Here is a 16,449-nt window from a genome sequence, read left to right as displayed (position 1 = left end):
CGCCATTCACATTCCCATAACAATCCCATCCTCTTCTACAACCTCCCCTCCTCCTAAAACCCTAGTGCTCTCCATTTGCTTCAACTTATTTATTCAAATTTCATTTCATCTAAAATTTAATTTAATTTTTCTGAAAGCCCTACACTAATTGACTTGATATTTAGATTATTTTTCCTTACCTAATTAATATATTTAACCAACATTAAATCAAGTATCTTAACTACTAGAAAATGGTGTATTGTAATCACTATATAAGCGCACTCTAGAAAATGGTGTATTGTAATCACTATATAAGCGCACTCTAGAGAATGGTGTAATGTAATCAATGGATTGAACTATGGTAAACCATATATGCAATAGACTAACCAACAAAGCCTTAAACATGTACAACCGAGTAGATACTAAGACGTGCAATACCTTTTTTTAAGGGTACCCCAACATTTGCCATTATTTAGTCGTGTATTTAATACATCGTAATCGTATTAGGGTTACCGTCAACGCCCCAACGCAGCTGTTTAGCATGCTAATCAGACTTTAGTGCCTTCTCTCGCGGGCAAGCCAACGAAGAAAACAGGAATTGGGTTGCGCCAGCTCTAAACCATGTTGGAGCTTCTTAGGTTCAAATTTAATTATTCAATGCTCAAACCAGGTCTAGTTTGGCTTTCAGAATATTTCAGCATCAACCCAACTAATTTTCGCTTTCAGAATATTTCAAAATCTACCCAATCAATTTGAATTCTTCCGCGTACAGTACTTCTTCGTTGGCACTCCTGCAGAACTATCAACTGGTCTTCCGGACAAAATGATTAATGAAACTTCTGGTTGCTCTTATGAAATATATCCCACCATTCCTCCTTATTTAGAGTATTACCTATTCACTTTTCTTGTGGGGCAACTTATTACGACAGCGTTAGAGTAAGGATTGAAGGAATGCTTTCCTATGGGGGCAACCAGGAAAGGCTTGACGGATCCACCAGGCCATACCGTGTTTTCATCAATCATCGTGGACCGGACGTGAAGGAAACTCTCGCCACCACTATCTATCATTCACTTCAACACACGGGTTTGAATGTTTTCTTCGACAAAACTGAATTTCAACCCGGACAAAAATTACTCCCGACAATCAAGGAAGCCATTCGCACAGCTTCTGTTCACATTGCTATTTTTTCCCCGAGATATGCCGAATCGCCTTGGTGCTTGGAAGAACTCTGTCTAATGCTGGGAAGCGGTGGAAAGATTATACCTGTCTTTTATCGTGTTTCTCCTTCAGATCTTGTGGGCTTGAAATATGGAAAGGGAATATACGTAAGCGCATTCAATAAGGGCAAATTCAAAGTCTTCTACGCCGACAGACTTCAGGAATGGAAAGAAGCGCTAGAAGAAGTGAGCAATATCTCAGGGCTGGAGTTGAATTCAAGTACATTCAATGGGTAAAGTTTTACTTGATTAAATTCTGACGTTGCCCAAATTTTTAGAAGGGATTCTTTAAAGCTACACATCAATCAAGATAAGTGTCAAATGTTATTTAATTACAAAAGGAGTTGTTTCTTTTTAGAGATTGATTTTTTGTCTGAAATTTATGGGTATTTCAGGGACGAGGAAAAGCTCCTGCAAGCTCTTCGAAGGGCTGTTATCGAGCATGTTAGAGAACAACGAACGAAGTTTGATCATGGATTGGTTGGGCTGGACAAGATAGTTGATTCTTTTAATTGTTTTATGTCCAAGTCTAGCAAACACAGAGGGAATTGTAAGACAGTAGGAATTGTGGGAACTGTGGGATCCGGCAAAACTACTTTAGCAGAAGAGTACTTCTATCGCAACAGAGAATCTTTCGATAGATCCAGTTTTCTGTTTGGAGTCAGAGAGGCTTCGGAGCGAAATGGATTGCAAGCTCTGCAGAGGCTGTTGTTGAAAGACCTGACATGTGACTCTCACGCAGAAATCAACACCGTAAGGGAAGGTATAGAGATTCTTGCAGATCGTCTAGATTGCCTGAGTCGTCATAAACAATTAAAATTTCTCATTGTTATTGATGACGTCGATGATCATAAGCAACTTGAAGCTCTTCTTCTCAAAGACAACATCTTAGGATCAGGAAGTCTGGTTATAGTCACATCCCGTGATAAGGCGGTCCTTAAATTGTCAGGAATCTCCGTACATTATGAAGTCGAGCCGTTGGCTATGGAGGATGCTGCAGAGCTCTTGCGTAGAAGCGCGTTTAAGGATCCTGAAGCGGTCACTGATTTTGATCGATTCATACAAATTGCAGTGATCAAGTCTGGTGGTGTTCCCTTATTTCTCAAACGTATCGGCTGGAATCTAATGCTCTATGGCGGTAATAACGAAGAAACTTGGGAGAGGGAACTGATCTCAGAGATACCTGAAATACTCAACGCTAGCTACGGTGCTCTAGGAGAAGAGGAGAAACAGATATTCCTGGATATTGCTTGCTTTTTTGTAGGCATGGAAAAGAATTCCGCGATACGCGTATGGGCTGGGCTTGGATGGGAAGCTGCTCGTGCCCTTCGAAAGCTGGAATATATGTGCCTGCTTCAAATTGACGAAAATAATTGCCTGAAGATGAACAACCATCATTCAAGTTTAGGACGAGAGATAGCAGATAAGCAACTCTGCAACTCTCTACATCTTCCCTGTCGGCTATGGCGTTCAAACGAGGCTCAAAACTCACTTCGCGGTCTACTGTCTCTGCCAGTATATATTTCTTAACCTTTCAAAGTGTAATGACACAGATATTTAGTAGTCTTTATTTTTCAAAATCATTTAGCTTTACGTTTACTCATATGTTTTGTGTGTAGGAAAGCACAAAGCTTAGATTCACGGACGCGACCAGGATCTATGAGCGGCGCTCTGGAACGCACACGTTTTCTTCTGTCAAAATAGAGCTTCTCGAAATTAATGGGGACATTTCACGGGGTGAGGTATTAATCGATTTGGCGTGGCTTCGTTGGAGAGATTGTCCTCACACAAGCATTCCTCGCTTCGAAATGAACAATCTACGAGTCCTAGAACTCGTTGGAGGGAGCCTTGAAGACTTATGGGGTCCTGGTTCTGAGGTAACATTTTGATGATCTATATTGCTTATTACAAGTCTAACATATGTATTATTATTTGAAATCCCTTTCGCTTATGGACTGATAGCAATATCGTATGTGTGTGGGTAATTGCAGCTTCCAGTACAACTGAGGGAGATTAATGTGAAATATTGCAGTGAACTTGCAACAATTCCACCAACAATAATGTCACTACAACGTCTGGAAAAGATGACACTGGATGACCTCCCTCGTGTAACAACTCTGCCGGAAGAATTTTGTGAATTGGGCGCTTTGAAGCATTTGGTGCTGAAGGAATGTGCGAGCCTAACATGCTTGCCCAATGGGTTTGGGAAATTAACAAATCTGGAACACATAGATTTCTCTTATTGTCAAAATTTATTGGAGCTTCCACAGTCTTTTGGTTGTCTCATACAGCTTAAATGCCTCGACGTAGAGAAGTGTAAAAATCTGATTGTAGGAGCCGATAGATTTGAAAATATCAGGACACTCGAGGAATTAAATTTCGAAAATTGCACTGGATTGCAGAGGCTACCAAATAAAATGACAAGTCAAAACTCTTTGAGAAAGCTAAATTTATTGGGTACAAGCTTGGAAGAGTTGCCACATGATTTTTACAATCTCACAAAATTGGAGGAGCTGAGAATAGGAAGTCCTTTCTTTACGAGTATACCTTCTAATCTAGAGAACCTTTCCTGCTTGAGCGTGTTTGAGATATGTATGTTCGGGCAAATGAATTGTTCTCCCCCATCAAAACTTGGGCACTTGATTCTTTCAGATTTCTTTGAGAGGACAACGGAGGAGGCTGCAACGGAAGTAAATACAATTTGTGTATACGGTTTAAACGATAGGATGCAACCGTGATAAATAATTCAGACTCAGAATAGGCTTTGAGCGAAGCTGGATCTTCGACTGCCGTGATTTCTTACCTTTCCTCTCTCTACAGTTTTAGAATTATGGAATTTGTGTTCATTCCACAGCCAATAATTTGTTGCAATTAATATGATTGTCTCAGAAACAGCTAAAACCACTAATGTTAATGGTCTTCATTGAGTTTTCCTTTATATTCCAACTATGGCATCTTGATTGGGATTTCGTCGGCGTATTCTTCGCAACCACCATACAAATTTCGATTAATTTTTTTTATTTTTTAATTACTGGATCTTTATACATATTGGATTTTCAAAAAAAGCAAATGATCTTTATACTATTAATAGTTTATAATATCTCTATATTTAAAAAAATAATTTGGAAGATGGATTTTTATTTACTTAATCTATTTTTACTCTTCTCAACATCAATTATATAAGTTCTTCTACCATAACAATGTGTTTTTTTTCTCTTCAAATTAAGTTCTTTATCTTGTAACATGAAGCATAATTAAAGTTTGATGACCTTTCATGCTTAGAACTCTATGACGACAATCCTAGAGTGGACGCTTAATATCCAAGCCTAGGGATGTATGTTGATTTATAAGAAGCAAAAATCATGATCTCCTTGTAGTTCCATATAGTTTTAGATTTTTTAATGCATATTTAATTTTATTTATGAAAAACAAAAAGGTATAACCTTTGAGTCTAAATTTGATGCACCTTTCAAGAACTATGTTTACTAGAGTTCTACCAACATTCTTAATAAGATATTGTAATTTTTGTTACAACATTTGGGAGCTAGTGTTAGACATATTGAAGGAGATTCATCTTATATCGAATTTATATCTTTTATCACATGTACAATTTGTCAAAAAATTTATCCCAATTATAAATGACTAAGAGACTAGGATAGAACATACTTTAAAATTATGAAATAAAAATATAATTATGCTTTTTACAATTATACAATATGCAACATTGAGCAAAAGAACGTGAATCGGTGCACAAACATGAGACATAGATATTTACAAGGAAACTCTTATACGAGGGAAATGATGAGAAAAAACATAGTTGCATTCATGCTCATGAGAAACAAAAGTTAATACAATAATTTTTTCTTGTAAAATATATAAATCTAGCGATAATAGTATACAATCTCATAATTATACCTCAATGTATCACATCATACCATTATTACTTAACTTTTTTCCTATATCTATTTCATCTATACATGTAATTAGATATAGATATGAAATTCCAACCATCATAGCCATCTAATTTTTTATGTGAATGTGGTATATTACCTAACTAGTTCCCATCTAAATCTTAATCATGTTTAGTAAGTTATGTTTATTCAAAGTTTTTTTAAGTTATTCCTTTATATTTCTCATGTCATATAATTGGCACTATCCATGTGTTTTCCTATCTGTCACCTTGCTTATATAAGAAGAGTTCCTCCTATTAAATATGTAGAGGTCATTCAAGTATCTTATATCTTTTTTTTATTGTATAATCTAGTATTCATTTCTCACCACTCTCTTATGGAAGGCATTTTTTGGTTTTTCAATTAATTTTCATGACCTCACTATATTCCATAGAACACGTACATGCCATTAAAGCTTTAGATCAATAATCCCCTTCTTAATTTGAAAGTTTCTTTAACATCAACTTTTGTTAGATAGATCACGGTATGAAATGGACCTCACAATTGGGTCTAGAAGGACCAAAAACATATTAAATGATATAAAAGTTGATAAGGTTTGGATTTTTAAAATTATGAATCATTTTTATAGTGTTTGTAGATTATTTCCAAAAAATATGTATGATAAATATGGTATCTTTATAGTATGGACTTATAATATATAATTTTATCAATAGTTTTAGTGTTCTATAAAACCATCATAAAAACTTCCATCAATGTTTATATCACTTACATGAACCTCTATGTTATCATTATGTGAAATATTCCTACATTCAAGACCATAATTGTTTTCTTGTGTTAAACAATGTTTTTAAATATTGTTGTGTATTTTTACTAGTAGGAAATCCCATAAGGTCAAAGCCCCTAAGTCTAATAGCTAAGAGCGGCTTTGTGATGATCACCATTGCTCTTTCTTAGCTTCAACACAACTAGTTTTCCACCCAAATGGACCCCATTTACAACCTCTATCCCACCAACACTCCAATCTAGACATACCATCAATGATCCTCTAATTTCATTATCCAAATAGTAATTTCACCATCTAGTAACTACAATAGTGCAAGTCACATATTTGTATTATTCAAACAAATTTGAATTTTTCAATAATTGTTTTACATTCTTCTAAGATTTTTCTAAGATTTTTGTTGATGCCTAGTATTTTAGTTTAAATCCTAGAGTTTCTTATATTTTTGGATAAACCATACCTTGCATCTATAGTAACTAATTCTGCTAATTCTGGAGTTACTATAAGTAATGAAAGCGTACATTTAAGCAATACACATCCATCCAAACCATTTTTTTGTATTTCTTCTTAAGTATTAGAGTTTTAGTTTGAAATTATTTTGAGTAGTTTAGCTCATTTATTAGATGATTTTTAAAATTAGAGGTTGATTGTTTCTTAAGAGGATTTTTGTGTATTAATTCATATTTGGTAGGTTCTACAAGTTAATGTGGTCTTTTTAACTCAAAGAGGTTGTTAACCTTTCTTTGGTGGATTTACTTTTACCAATTTTTATTTGTTAGTTGGAGTTAAGTACAAACTAACTTCTAACTATCTCCAATTTGTTGATAAATTTGAGCAAACCTTTCCCTCCAAAACTTGGAATTTATTTTATCCATTTGTTCTATTTAGTCACCTCATTTTATTAGTGAAAGTACATAAATTTGACCTACACTCTTATGTATTTAGTTTTTATTTTTCAATTTATATTGTTGAATGTTTCATTAAGTGTAAAAATAGAAATATTTTTTTTTAGCTTTGGGGAGGCCTTTTGTGGCATCGTGGAAGTGGTCATTTTTTTTCTTTCATTAGTGACAAGATTTTTTTATGTATGTATGAAGCTCATGTGATTTTGATCCTACTCATTTGAAGGTGGTCTAGTTCAAATTCATTTTGCAAGCTACTTTGCCTTGATTTATTGACATTTAAAGGATATTTTTATAGATTTTGGGGGTTTTCTTTAAATTATCTACAAATTGTGAGGCATTTTTCTATCTTTGTGATGTGTTGAAGTTCTCACCATTTTCTATGTGAATTTTTTGTTATTTTTTATGTGAATCTCAGGAAAATGAAGACATTGGTAAGCTTAGAAATTATCCTAGGGCCTATGTTAGCAAAATAGCGGGGATAGCCACCCAAGAGCTTAGTCCCTTGGTCCTATGGTGTGGTCACAAATAACTAGAGGGGGATAACTCCCTTCATTCTTCTCTCAAATTTCATCTCTAAAATATTTATTTTACAATTTTGTTGAGGCATTTAGAAAAAAATTATATTTTCCATGTACTAATTTTACAAATGCCTAAAAGTTAACAACATTATAACTTTTGGTCAATAGTTCAAAATTGAGTGTCATTTTTTTTACAAAAGTGCATTTTTTAGTCAAATCCATTCAAAATGATTTCACCTTAATTTTATAAAGTTTAATTTTTCATCCCAAATTGGTTAAAATCTATGCACTAAAAATACAAGGTACCACAATCCAACAAAGATCTAAAATTGAATCAAAATGGGGGTATATTTTTTGTTGTTTCTTATTCCACAGTTCCTTTTACATTTTCAACTTGAGGGGATTGAGTGTAAAGAATAAAAGAGCTATCATATGCTATGAATCAATTCTGAGGACATCATTCTTGAAATTGACAAATAGTTATAAGCTTATGTTTTATGTCTATCCTATTTAATTGAAGAGTTATAATCTTGATCACCTTTATTATTGACATAATCTGCAGTATTTTGAATTTAAACTTTGACAAATTCCATCAAATATATTTATAAATGCTATCAATTTTTTCTTGAACATAAATTGTTACAAATATCTAAAATGTAGAAATAAGTTTTTTAAATTTTAATTATTTTAATAAATTTTAGACTTTATTTACTACAATATAAGCTAACAAATTAAATTCATAAATATATGTACAAGTTAGAAGAACAATGTTCAAATAAATAAGTTTTTCATTTTTTAATTGACTCATTTGCAAAAATGAATATGAAACACTTCATGCATTTCACAGATGTATATTTGTTGCCTTTGAATGAGTCTGTGTAATCATTTTATATTAGTTTTTTTCTATATTGAACAAAGCGATAGAAGATACAATAAAAATAATTAGCAGCCCAGGAAGGGACTGCAATAAGGAAAAGAAAATTACATCCTTAAAACAGTAACACATTATAAATCAGCTCACTAAATGAGACAACTGCATACATAAGGAAAAGCCATGCTGAACCAATACAAATAGCACAAGCATGACGGCTACGAAGGACAAGAAATACAATCACCATCAACCACATGCACGAAAGCATTGGACAACTAGAGAACCAAAGAAAACTTGAAATTTGAGGAAATATTGTAGTTGTTTTGCACATTTGATCTCTCCTTCACGAAGTTGTAAAAACTGGTATTTGATTTCATCCAACTGTCTACAATATTTATCACCATATCTTTGACCAATATTCAACTGTGAACATAAGAAAATGAGTTTGAACATAATTTCCAAGTAAAACAATACTTATCTATTTCTTGAAGCACAATATGATCAGAGAACAAAGCTTGGCATTTACTTTTTCATATGAATAATAAAATGCATTGTCTCATAGAATCAATTATCACATTTTTACAAAAGCCAATACTAGAAAGGGTTCTTTCCATCTCAAGGCATGATAAAAAATGGCTGGGAAATGATTAAATATGAAATTCTATTTCTTTTTAGCTCTAAAACAATCCCAAAAATGTGTTTTAAGTTTTTATTATAATGACGAAACAGGCACTTAGTTGGATGCATAGGTAGAAACTTCAATTTATCCCCTATAGGAAGTTTATGATGCAGCACTTTCCAAGACAAAATTTGAGCATTATCCTTAGCCTTAGAATGCCAATTATGAATGTTCAAAATCCTCCATTTCTGTTTTCTAAATCTGTAATTCCATTTAAGATTAAGTCTCAAATTTAACTTCAAAGTAGGCAAAAGTTGTAGATACATCCCTTTTAATTAAAAGCATGAAAATGGAAAATTTTCTAATCATAACTAGTGTTTGAAAACACTACATTTTAAAGGTGTACATAACTTCATCATTAACTCCATAGGAACCAAGGACTTCACAAAAATCAGAAATGTTTTGAACTTGTTATTTAAATGAAAATAATTATTAGCACATTGCCAGCTAATCCAAGCAAAAGAGTCGAAGTCCCAAAGATTCTTGAAATGCTCCACACCCTTCTTACAAAGATAGTTAGCATGTTTAGGAAAAACAACAACTAGTTGTTGTTCATGATATTGTATAAGTCGATTCCACCAAATAAAAGAATTAGAGAAGTTGAAACCATGTTGTAAAGAGTTCATTCTTCAATCCAAACAATTGCCTACAAATTTCCTTGGCTTCCAAATGGATTGCAATGGAAATGATGCTTTAGTATGGAAAAAGGGAGCAAGCAAAATCTTATCCAGACAATTCATTGACTACCATTTGTTATGCATATCAGTAGCTAAGATCCTATGTTGCACTAAAATTTTCCATTGTTCATTCCCCAAAACAACTCTTATTATGGGATCCAAAATTCCTAACCCCCCTCTATGTTTTGGTTGAATACAATGGAGCCAAGATGTGGATTTGTACCCACTTTGACCATCCCAATTAGTCCACATGAATTGATAGATGATCTTGTTCAGATCTTCATAGCCTTTTTGGGATGGCATAAAGCAAGAAGAGTAATAAACATGTGGAGCTAAAAAGATACGACTTATCACTTGAATTCTGCTAGACAATGAGAGATACTTATTGCCCAAATTAAAAATTTTGTTCTTAAGTTTGACAAGGAACCAATTCCAATAACATGAAGAGAAACCCCCAACCCAAAGGGCATACCAAGATAATGTGTAATTTGACCGTGTTTAACATGTTACCATTGTTCAGGAATCCAATGTGGAGCTGAATCAGATTGAATCATTCAAAACTTAGTTTTATGATGTGCCAACTTAGAACCCAAAATCGAGCAATACAAGTCCAATACCTCCAAAACATTATTAATTTTTTCTTCAAAATTTTGAATAAACAATAGGCTATCATCTACAAAATGTGAGTTCAAAACAACTGAATTATTAGGGATATAAATGCCCTTAATCAACCCCATTTGATTGTATTTTTGCAGAATGTAACAGAAAACACCAACAATCAAAACATAGAAGAATGGCGACAAAGGGCAACCTTATCTAATTGAACGTTGTAAGGGAAATGAATCAGTCATAACATTGTTAATCCTCAAAATAACATTGGCATCGTTAAATAACATCAAAACACCCGTTCCAAATTCTTAATATAATGAAGACGGTAAAGTATTTAAAGTATTTCATTTTAAATGTTAAAGTAAAGTCAAAACGATATCACATGTGACAAGTGTTTCAAGAAGTTTGACAGTGTCATTTGAGTGATATCTAAGGCTTAGATTTGACAATAAAGAATTGGGAAGACTTTGTGAAACGACATGCAATATACCATTAAAAAATCTATCACATTTTACTAATATATTAATTGTGACGTAATTTTAAAATAAAATAATCTTAACAAAAACAACGGCGAATCTTGCGTTTGAATCGCTATCGCTAGGAAGTATGTCGTAACCACGGCGCAAAGTATCATTAGTTTTTTGAACGGATAACTATAAAAAAAATCGTAAGCATTGTTGACCGTCTAATGCAGGCTCTGTAACAAACTTCCGGCGTGTTGGCCAACTCCGTACATTATAATATTGGAGAGGGATGTTGGAACAGATCAATTATTGACTGAAAATGGTTAACAAAGGCGGGTGCTGGTTTTGCGTCACCGTAGATAGGAACAATGTGGAAAACCCAGCCCGAGTATGAGGAAGAATCGTATATTGATGGGGTTGGCAAACGCTAATTGGAATCACCCTATGAAAAGTGGGAATTGTTGCAGACTTGCACGCTTCTGTTTCCTTTAATCATTTGTTTACAATCTTAGATTTGGTTTAGAGACGTTTTTCAGACTTGCACTTCTGCATTTCAAAATTCCAATCGGTTTCTCTCACGTGAGCAAAACTTCCATTTGTTCAACTTTTGACAATTTGCTCCTCTGTCTAATTTACATCGGTTCAATTTTATTAATCACATTTATACATTTGCACATTTGGGAAGATAAACACAATTTTTTTTCATTTGGATCTTATTTGATACTTGCAATTCATTGCATTTTTCTCCTGTAATTCCCGTTCCATTATTTCTTATTTATTGTCTTGTGATTGTTTAGTGGTCAAAGGGAACCATTGAAGAAAATTGTGAATGATATACTTAAGATCATGGAAACCGGGTCGCCTTGCAAACCTGCTCATGCCGTTGGGCTCGAAGAGGAAGTCGAACATTTTGAAAAGATCGCTCTTCAATACGCAGAAAGAGTTAAAATTGTGGGGATTGTAGGGGCTAGCGGGTGTGGGAAGACCACCCTGGCGAGAGAGATATACAAAAGGAAGAGCTCGTTGTTCCAAGGGTCCTGTTTTCTTTATGGAGTGAGGGATGCAGCCTCAAAAATTGGCTTGCATAGATTGCAGGAGGAACTCTTAGAGGTGGGTGATGTCAAACATCTCACAGTTCCCAACATAAGTGAAGGGAAGGAACTTCTGGCTCGTCATTTAAAACATCGGCGCCTCCTCATCGTCTTGGATGATATCGATGGTATGGATCAAATCAATGCTTTGTTGCCTCCCACGAATTCGCTGGGATATGGCAGCTTGATTATCGTGACAACTTGCTACATTGGCCTTCTGAAGTCGCCCTCCATGCCTTTAACCGCAGCCTATAGGATGGGTGGACTGAATCAATCGCATGCCCAACAGCTTTTCTGTTGGCACGCCTTCGGCCAGCCGAGCCCATTACATGGATTTCAGGACCTTGTTGAATTGCTCTCCAGTAGTTGCGAGGGAATGCCTCTTTCTCTCCAAACTCTAGGACAGCAGCTTCACGGCAAGCCCAAGGATTATTGGGAGACGGAATTAGTCAGAATCTCCACAATATTGTTCAAGGAAATAAAGCAATGTGATAAGGTATGCAACAATGACCAACATATTTGTCGATATAATGCTAGTGAAATATCTAACGAATTGAAAGTTTAAGATCTCTATTGAGATTTCGCAACAATAGCCAACTATAACCTTTTACTAAATGTCTGAGTAGTCATTGAGTGATCAATTACGTTTCTATTTCAGTCAAAAAGTGGTAGAAGATCATTTACCTTCAATTAAGATTCAACTATTTTAACGTGAGTTGATTTTAATCTAATCTCTGTTTCTTACAAGAGAAATTAATCCGGTGGATTGCAGGTTCTTGTGATCAAAGGTGACGAATGTAGCAATAAGACAGAAAATCTTCTGTTGCTGCGGTGGTATGATTGTCCACATACGAGTATTCCTCCTTGGATTTCGATGAAAAATCTCATAGTTTTAGATCTCAGAAATGGGTTTTTTAATAAGTTATGGAGTTCAAACGTAAGCTTCTTTTCGGTGTACGATTATGCATTTCTATGCATCATTTCCTCTTTGTTAAAAAATAAATTAAATATTTTTTCCTTTAATGAATTGCAGCTACCTTTACAATTGAGAAAAATAAATATATTGGGAAGCGTAAGTAAGCTTCCAAAGTCAATAGGCCAGCTGCAGAACCTCGAGAGAATTATAGTTGATGGGTGGCTGAACACCAGTTTGAAGTCTCTTCCAGAAGAATTTTGTCATCTAAAATCATTGAAACACCTTGCCCTCCGCTGGTGTAGGGCATTGGCATGGCTCCCTGAAAGGTTTGGGAATTTGACAAACTTACAACATTTAGACCTGGCATTTTGCAGTCGATTAAACGCATTACCTCAGTCCTTTAAGGAGCTGGTACAACTTCAGTATCTTGATTTACAGAGCTGCAGAAATCTGGAGATTCAACCACAATTTCTGGGTCAAATCACAACTCTACAACACATAAATTTTAAACACTGTGGCGAGCTTAGAATTTTGCCAGCGCAAGTTCCCTATCAAGTGTACCTGAAGAATCTAAATTTGATTGGGACAAGCTTGAAAGTGGTACCTGATGAAATTGGAAGGTTGGTTCATCTGGAAGTTCTTGAAATAGGAAGCCCTTATTTGACAGGCTTGCCAGTTTCTTTGGCTAATAACACAAATCTGCGCACATTATCTATCGAAGGTTGCTCGAGCCTGAAGTCTTTACCTGATTCTTTGTTGCTATTAAAAAATTTAACAATAAATTCGCCACAGGAACTGAAGAAAACTCTGGATGAAGGTAATCGTAGAGGAAAACGTTTAATATTGAAAAAAAAGGTTAGGTGGCATTCTAATTACATTGAAAAGGCTCTATCCAACTTTTGAAGCAGTTTATCTGCAAGCATGTAATAGTGATTGGTATTCTATCTTTTGTAGATTACCACGTAACAGAATAAATTAAATCACGAATTTCCATTTTGTTATATTACAGAACTTACGTGCTTGAGACGTGAAGTTTTCGTCGAAACGGTCTTCTCAACTAAATTTGAACTAAAATGATTACCATCTTGAAATCCTACTTTTGTTAGAATATACAGTGACTTACTGTTGCCGTTCCATTTCTTATCTCTATTCAGGGTTTGATTTTATTAATCTCATTCATTTTGTTCCTTAACATTCCTTTAACTTTAAAACCGGGTAACTGTTGAGAATAAGAATGAGGATCGCGCTGCATAGAGAAACCTGGGGGACTCTTTGAACTCCCTCACAATCTGAAGCCTTATCAAGTGATGCTACTCCTGTGTGTTTTGTCCTTATTACTGTTTTAATTTGCTGATTTATGGTTAGCCTGCGTGCCTTTATGTTTCTCAAAAACAGTTCTCTTAGATTACTAGTTTCATGGATGACATTTAAATTTTGGTTTTCGATTTGAGAACTGTTTGACCTGCTTTAATAATTAAAAAACATTCTTTTGACTTCCTTTGAAGATAGAAATAATCTGTATATGAATGTGTAGAATACAAATACATATGAAATTTAGATAATAAAATAAATGTTTTAAAAAAATATTATAATAACAATAAAGTGTAAAAGAGTCTGTATGGGTAGTAGAGTTGGCTTGGGTCATGGGTTTGCTCCCTATTGGTCTCAAGTTCGACTCTGCTCCCGATTTAGAGAGGTGAGATGGCTTGCGTGTGGAGGATCTCACCCGTAGGGTGATTAGTCTCACCTTAGCTTGCACAGGTACCCAACAAGCTGTTGGAAGCTGGGCTAGGTTGTGGGGATACCTCCTATGTATAAAAAAAAAAAAATCAATTTATTTAAATAATTTTAAAAAATATTAGTGTTGTATAATATATCATATGATAAAAAAAAATGATATTTGAAATGTAATTTACAAGAGATAAACAATGTCTATTTATCTTATTATGCTAAGCAATGTGGGATGACAAATAAGATATTTAATTTGTAAGCAAGAACATTGTACAAATTGGTTGTGTCAAATTTATTTTGCTACATTATGTTTCTTTACATAATAGCAACTACAATCCAACCTTTTCTTGTGATCAAATCTAACATTCGTGATTGAATTCAGAGTACATATATTTTTTCCTTTCTTTTCCTAGGTATTTAAGTGGGTAAATGTAGTATTGAAAAATGGTTTAACAACTTTATTCTATGTGCTTTGGATTGTTATAATTATTTGCACTTTGATCAAAGTCTCTATTATTGTTACTCACATGATTTAATATGTGAATTATTGCTAATGATTAATGACAAAATGATGTGATCTATTGCCTGTACTATTTTCCATCAAATTTAGACAAATAAACACATGATAATCTCTTTAATATAATAATTTTAATAAAATTTTAATTATAATCATTCAATCAAAAAACAAGATTCATTAAACACTCTAGCTTAATATTAGATAAAATAATAATCTTTTATAAATATAATCGACTTAAAATATCAAATTTATTTTGAAATACCTTATAAAATAATATGCCCCCTCTTCATGTTTTAATGATTGTATTTTTTAACCTAAATATGCAACTTTAAGATATGCATCTAGGTGGCTTGCTCCCATTTCCAACCAACCTCCCTAGCAAAGTCATTCCTAAAGAGACTTGGACACAAATAAATGATGTATATAGTGCCAAGGTTGAGAGAGTAAAAAATTTGTTTACTCATGACTTGGAGAGCCCAAATGTTGATTCAATAACTAGAATAGGCCACATATTCATCATTTCCCCTTGAAAGCCCACAAACACATGTAATATAGAGCAAGGACGACTTGAAAAATCCCTAACTACAACAACTCAGTGATGATAATAATAATTTCATTATTTAGGTCTTTCAACCCCCACAACTATAATTCTATTATAAAAATGAATAACTCATGGGTAGTTATGTCTCTACAAAGTGTTACCCTTTTGTAGGTCAGAGGTCACAAGATTAATTAGATCCTACAAAGTATCACCATTGCAAACATATCATTAGTTGTAGTTTAATAAACATATAAAAAAAAAATTAAAATAAGTGGGAAAGGGCCCAAACCATTAAAAAATTAAAACAAAAACCATAAAAAATGGAAGTAGAACAAAACCAATCATAAAAATAGTAAAATAGGGCAACCAATAAAGTAATAGTGGACCTAGAATTGAATACGTTACATCCTATTTTGAATTAGAGCTTTGGAGTTGCTTATCTAACTTCCTAACTTGAGAAGGTGGAGACTTGTTAGTGGGATCTTTCTTCTTATCTTGAACAACTGCTTAGGAAGATCCATCATTACAATCAAAATAACATTGACCCATAGAAGAAAGTGGTCAGTCAATAGAAATATAGTTAGAAAGAACAATATTATTAGGGACAACTTTCCAAACAAAAAAAATAGAAGAATCTTTGAAAAAACTATGAACCTAAAATACTTTTTTTGAAGAAAAAATTGTATGTAAAACATCAACTATAGAAACAATAAAAGAAACCAAAAACCTAGTATTTATAATTTTATTATCAGAAGCAAATTTGGACTAGTAAAAATCATGAGCAAGTAAATCTATACCAGAATGGAGATGAATGAAACTAATCAAAGCAAGAGATTGTCCCAAATCTTTAGGCATATCAGCTAAACTAGGATGAGAAGAAATAGGAGTGGGTGATTTAGAATCCTTTGAAACAACATATTTCTCAAAACCAACATCAAGAAAAATAGTAAGGTGGTCACAAATAACATTCTTCCACCAAGTTGAGGAATACATCCTATGAGGACTACATGAGCACTCAGAAGCTAAATGCCTGGTAGTGAA

At 33.9% G+C, this 16,449-nt stretch overlaps 1 protein-coding gene across 1 annotated transcript; it reads left to right on the top strand.

Moving 5' to 3' along the window:
• Positions 1 to 930: 930 nt before the first annotated feature.
• Positions 931 to 13,643, top strand: LOC131072332 (protein VARIATION IN COMPOUND TRIGGERED ROOT growth response-like). The gene is made up of 8 exons (XM_058008474.2): positions 931 to 1,430; positions 1,593 to 2,712; positions 2,817 to 3,074; positions 3,189 to 3,931; positions 11,410 to 12,199; positions 12,476 to 12,640; positions 12,737 to 13,474; positions 13,629 to 13,643. The coding sequence occupies exons 1-8, from the start codon at positions 931 to 933 to the stop codon at positions 13,641 to 13,643; spliced, it is 4,329 nt and encodes a 1,442-aa protein (XP_057864457.2).
• Positions 13,644 to 16,449: the final 2,806 nt, after the last annotated feature.

Source organism: Cryptomeria japonica, chromosome 7, assembly GCF_030272615.1.
Source record: "Cryptomeria japonica chromosome 7, Sugi_1.0, whole genome shotgun sequence".
In the NCBI taxonomy this organism is placed as follows: domain Eukaryota; kingdom Viridiplantae; phylum Streptophyta; class Pinopsida; order Cupressales; family Cupressaceae; genus Cryptomeria; species Cryptomeria japonica.
Note: the sequence above shows the minus strand (reverse complement) of the source record. Positions and strands in the feature narration are given on the sequence as shown.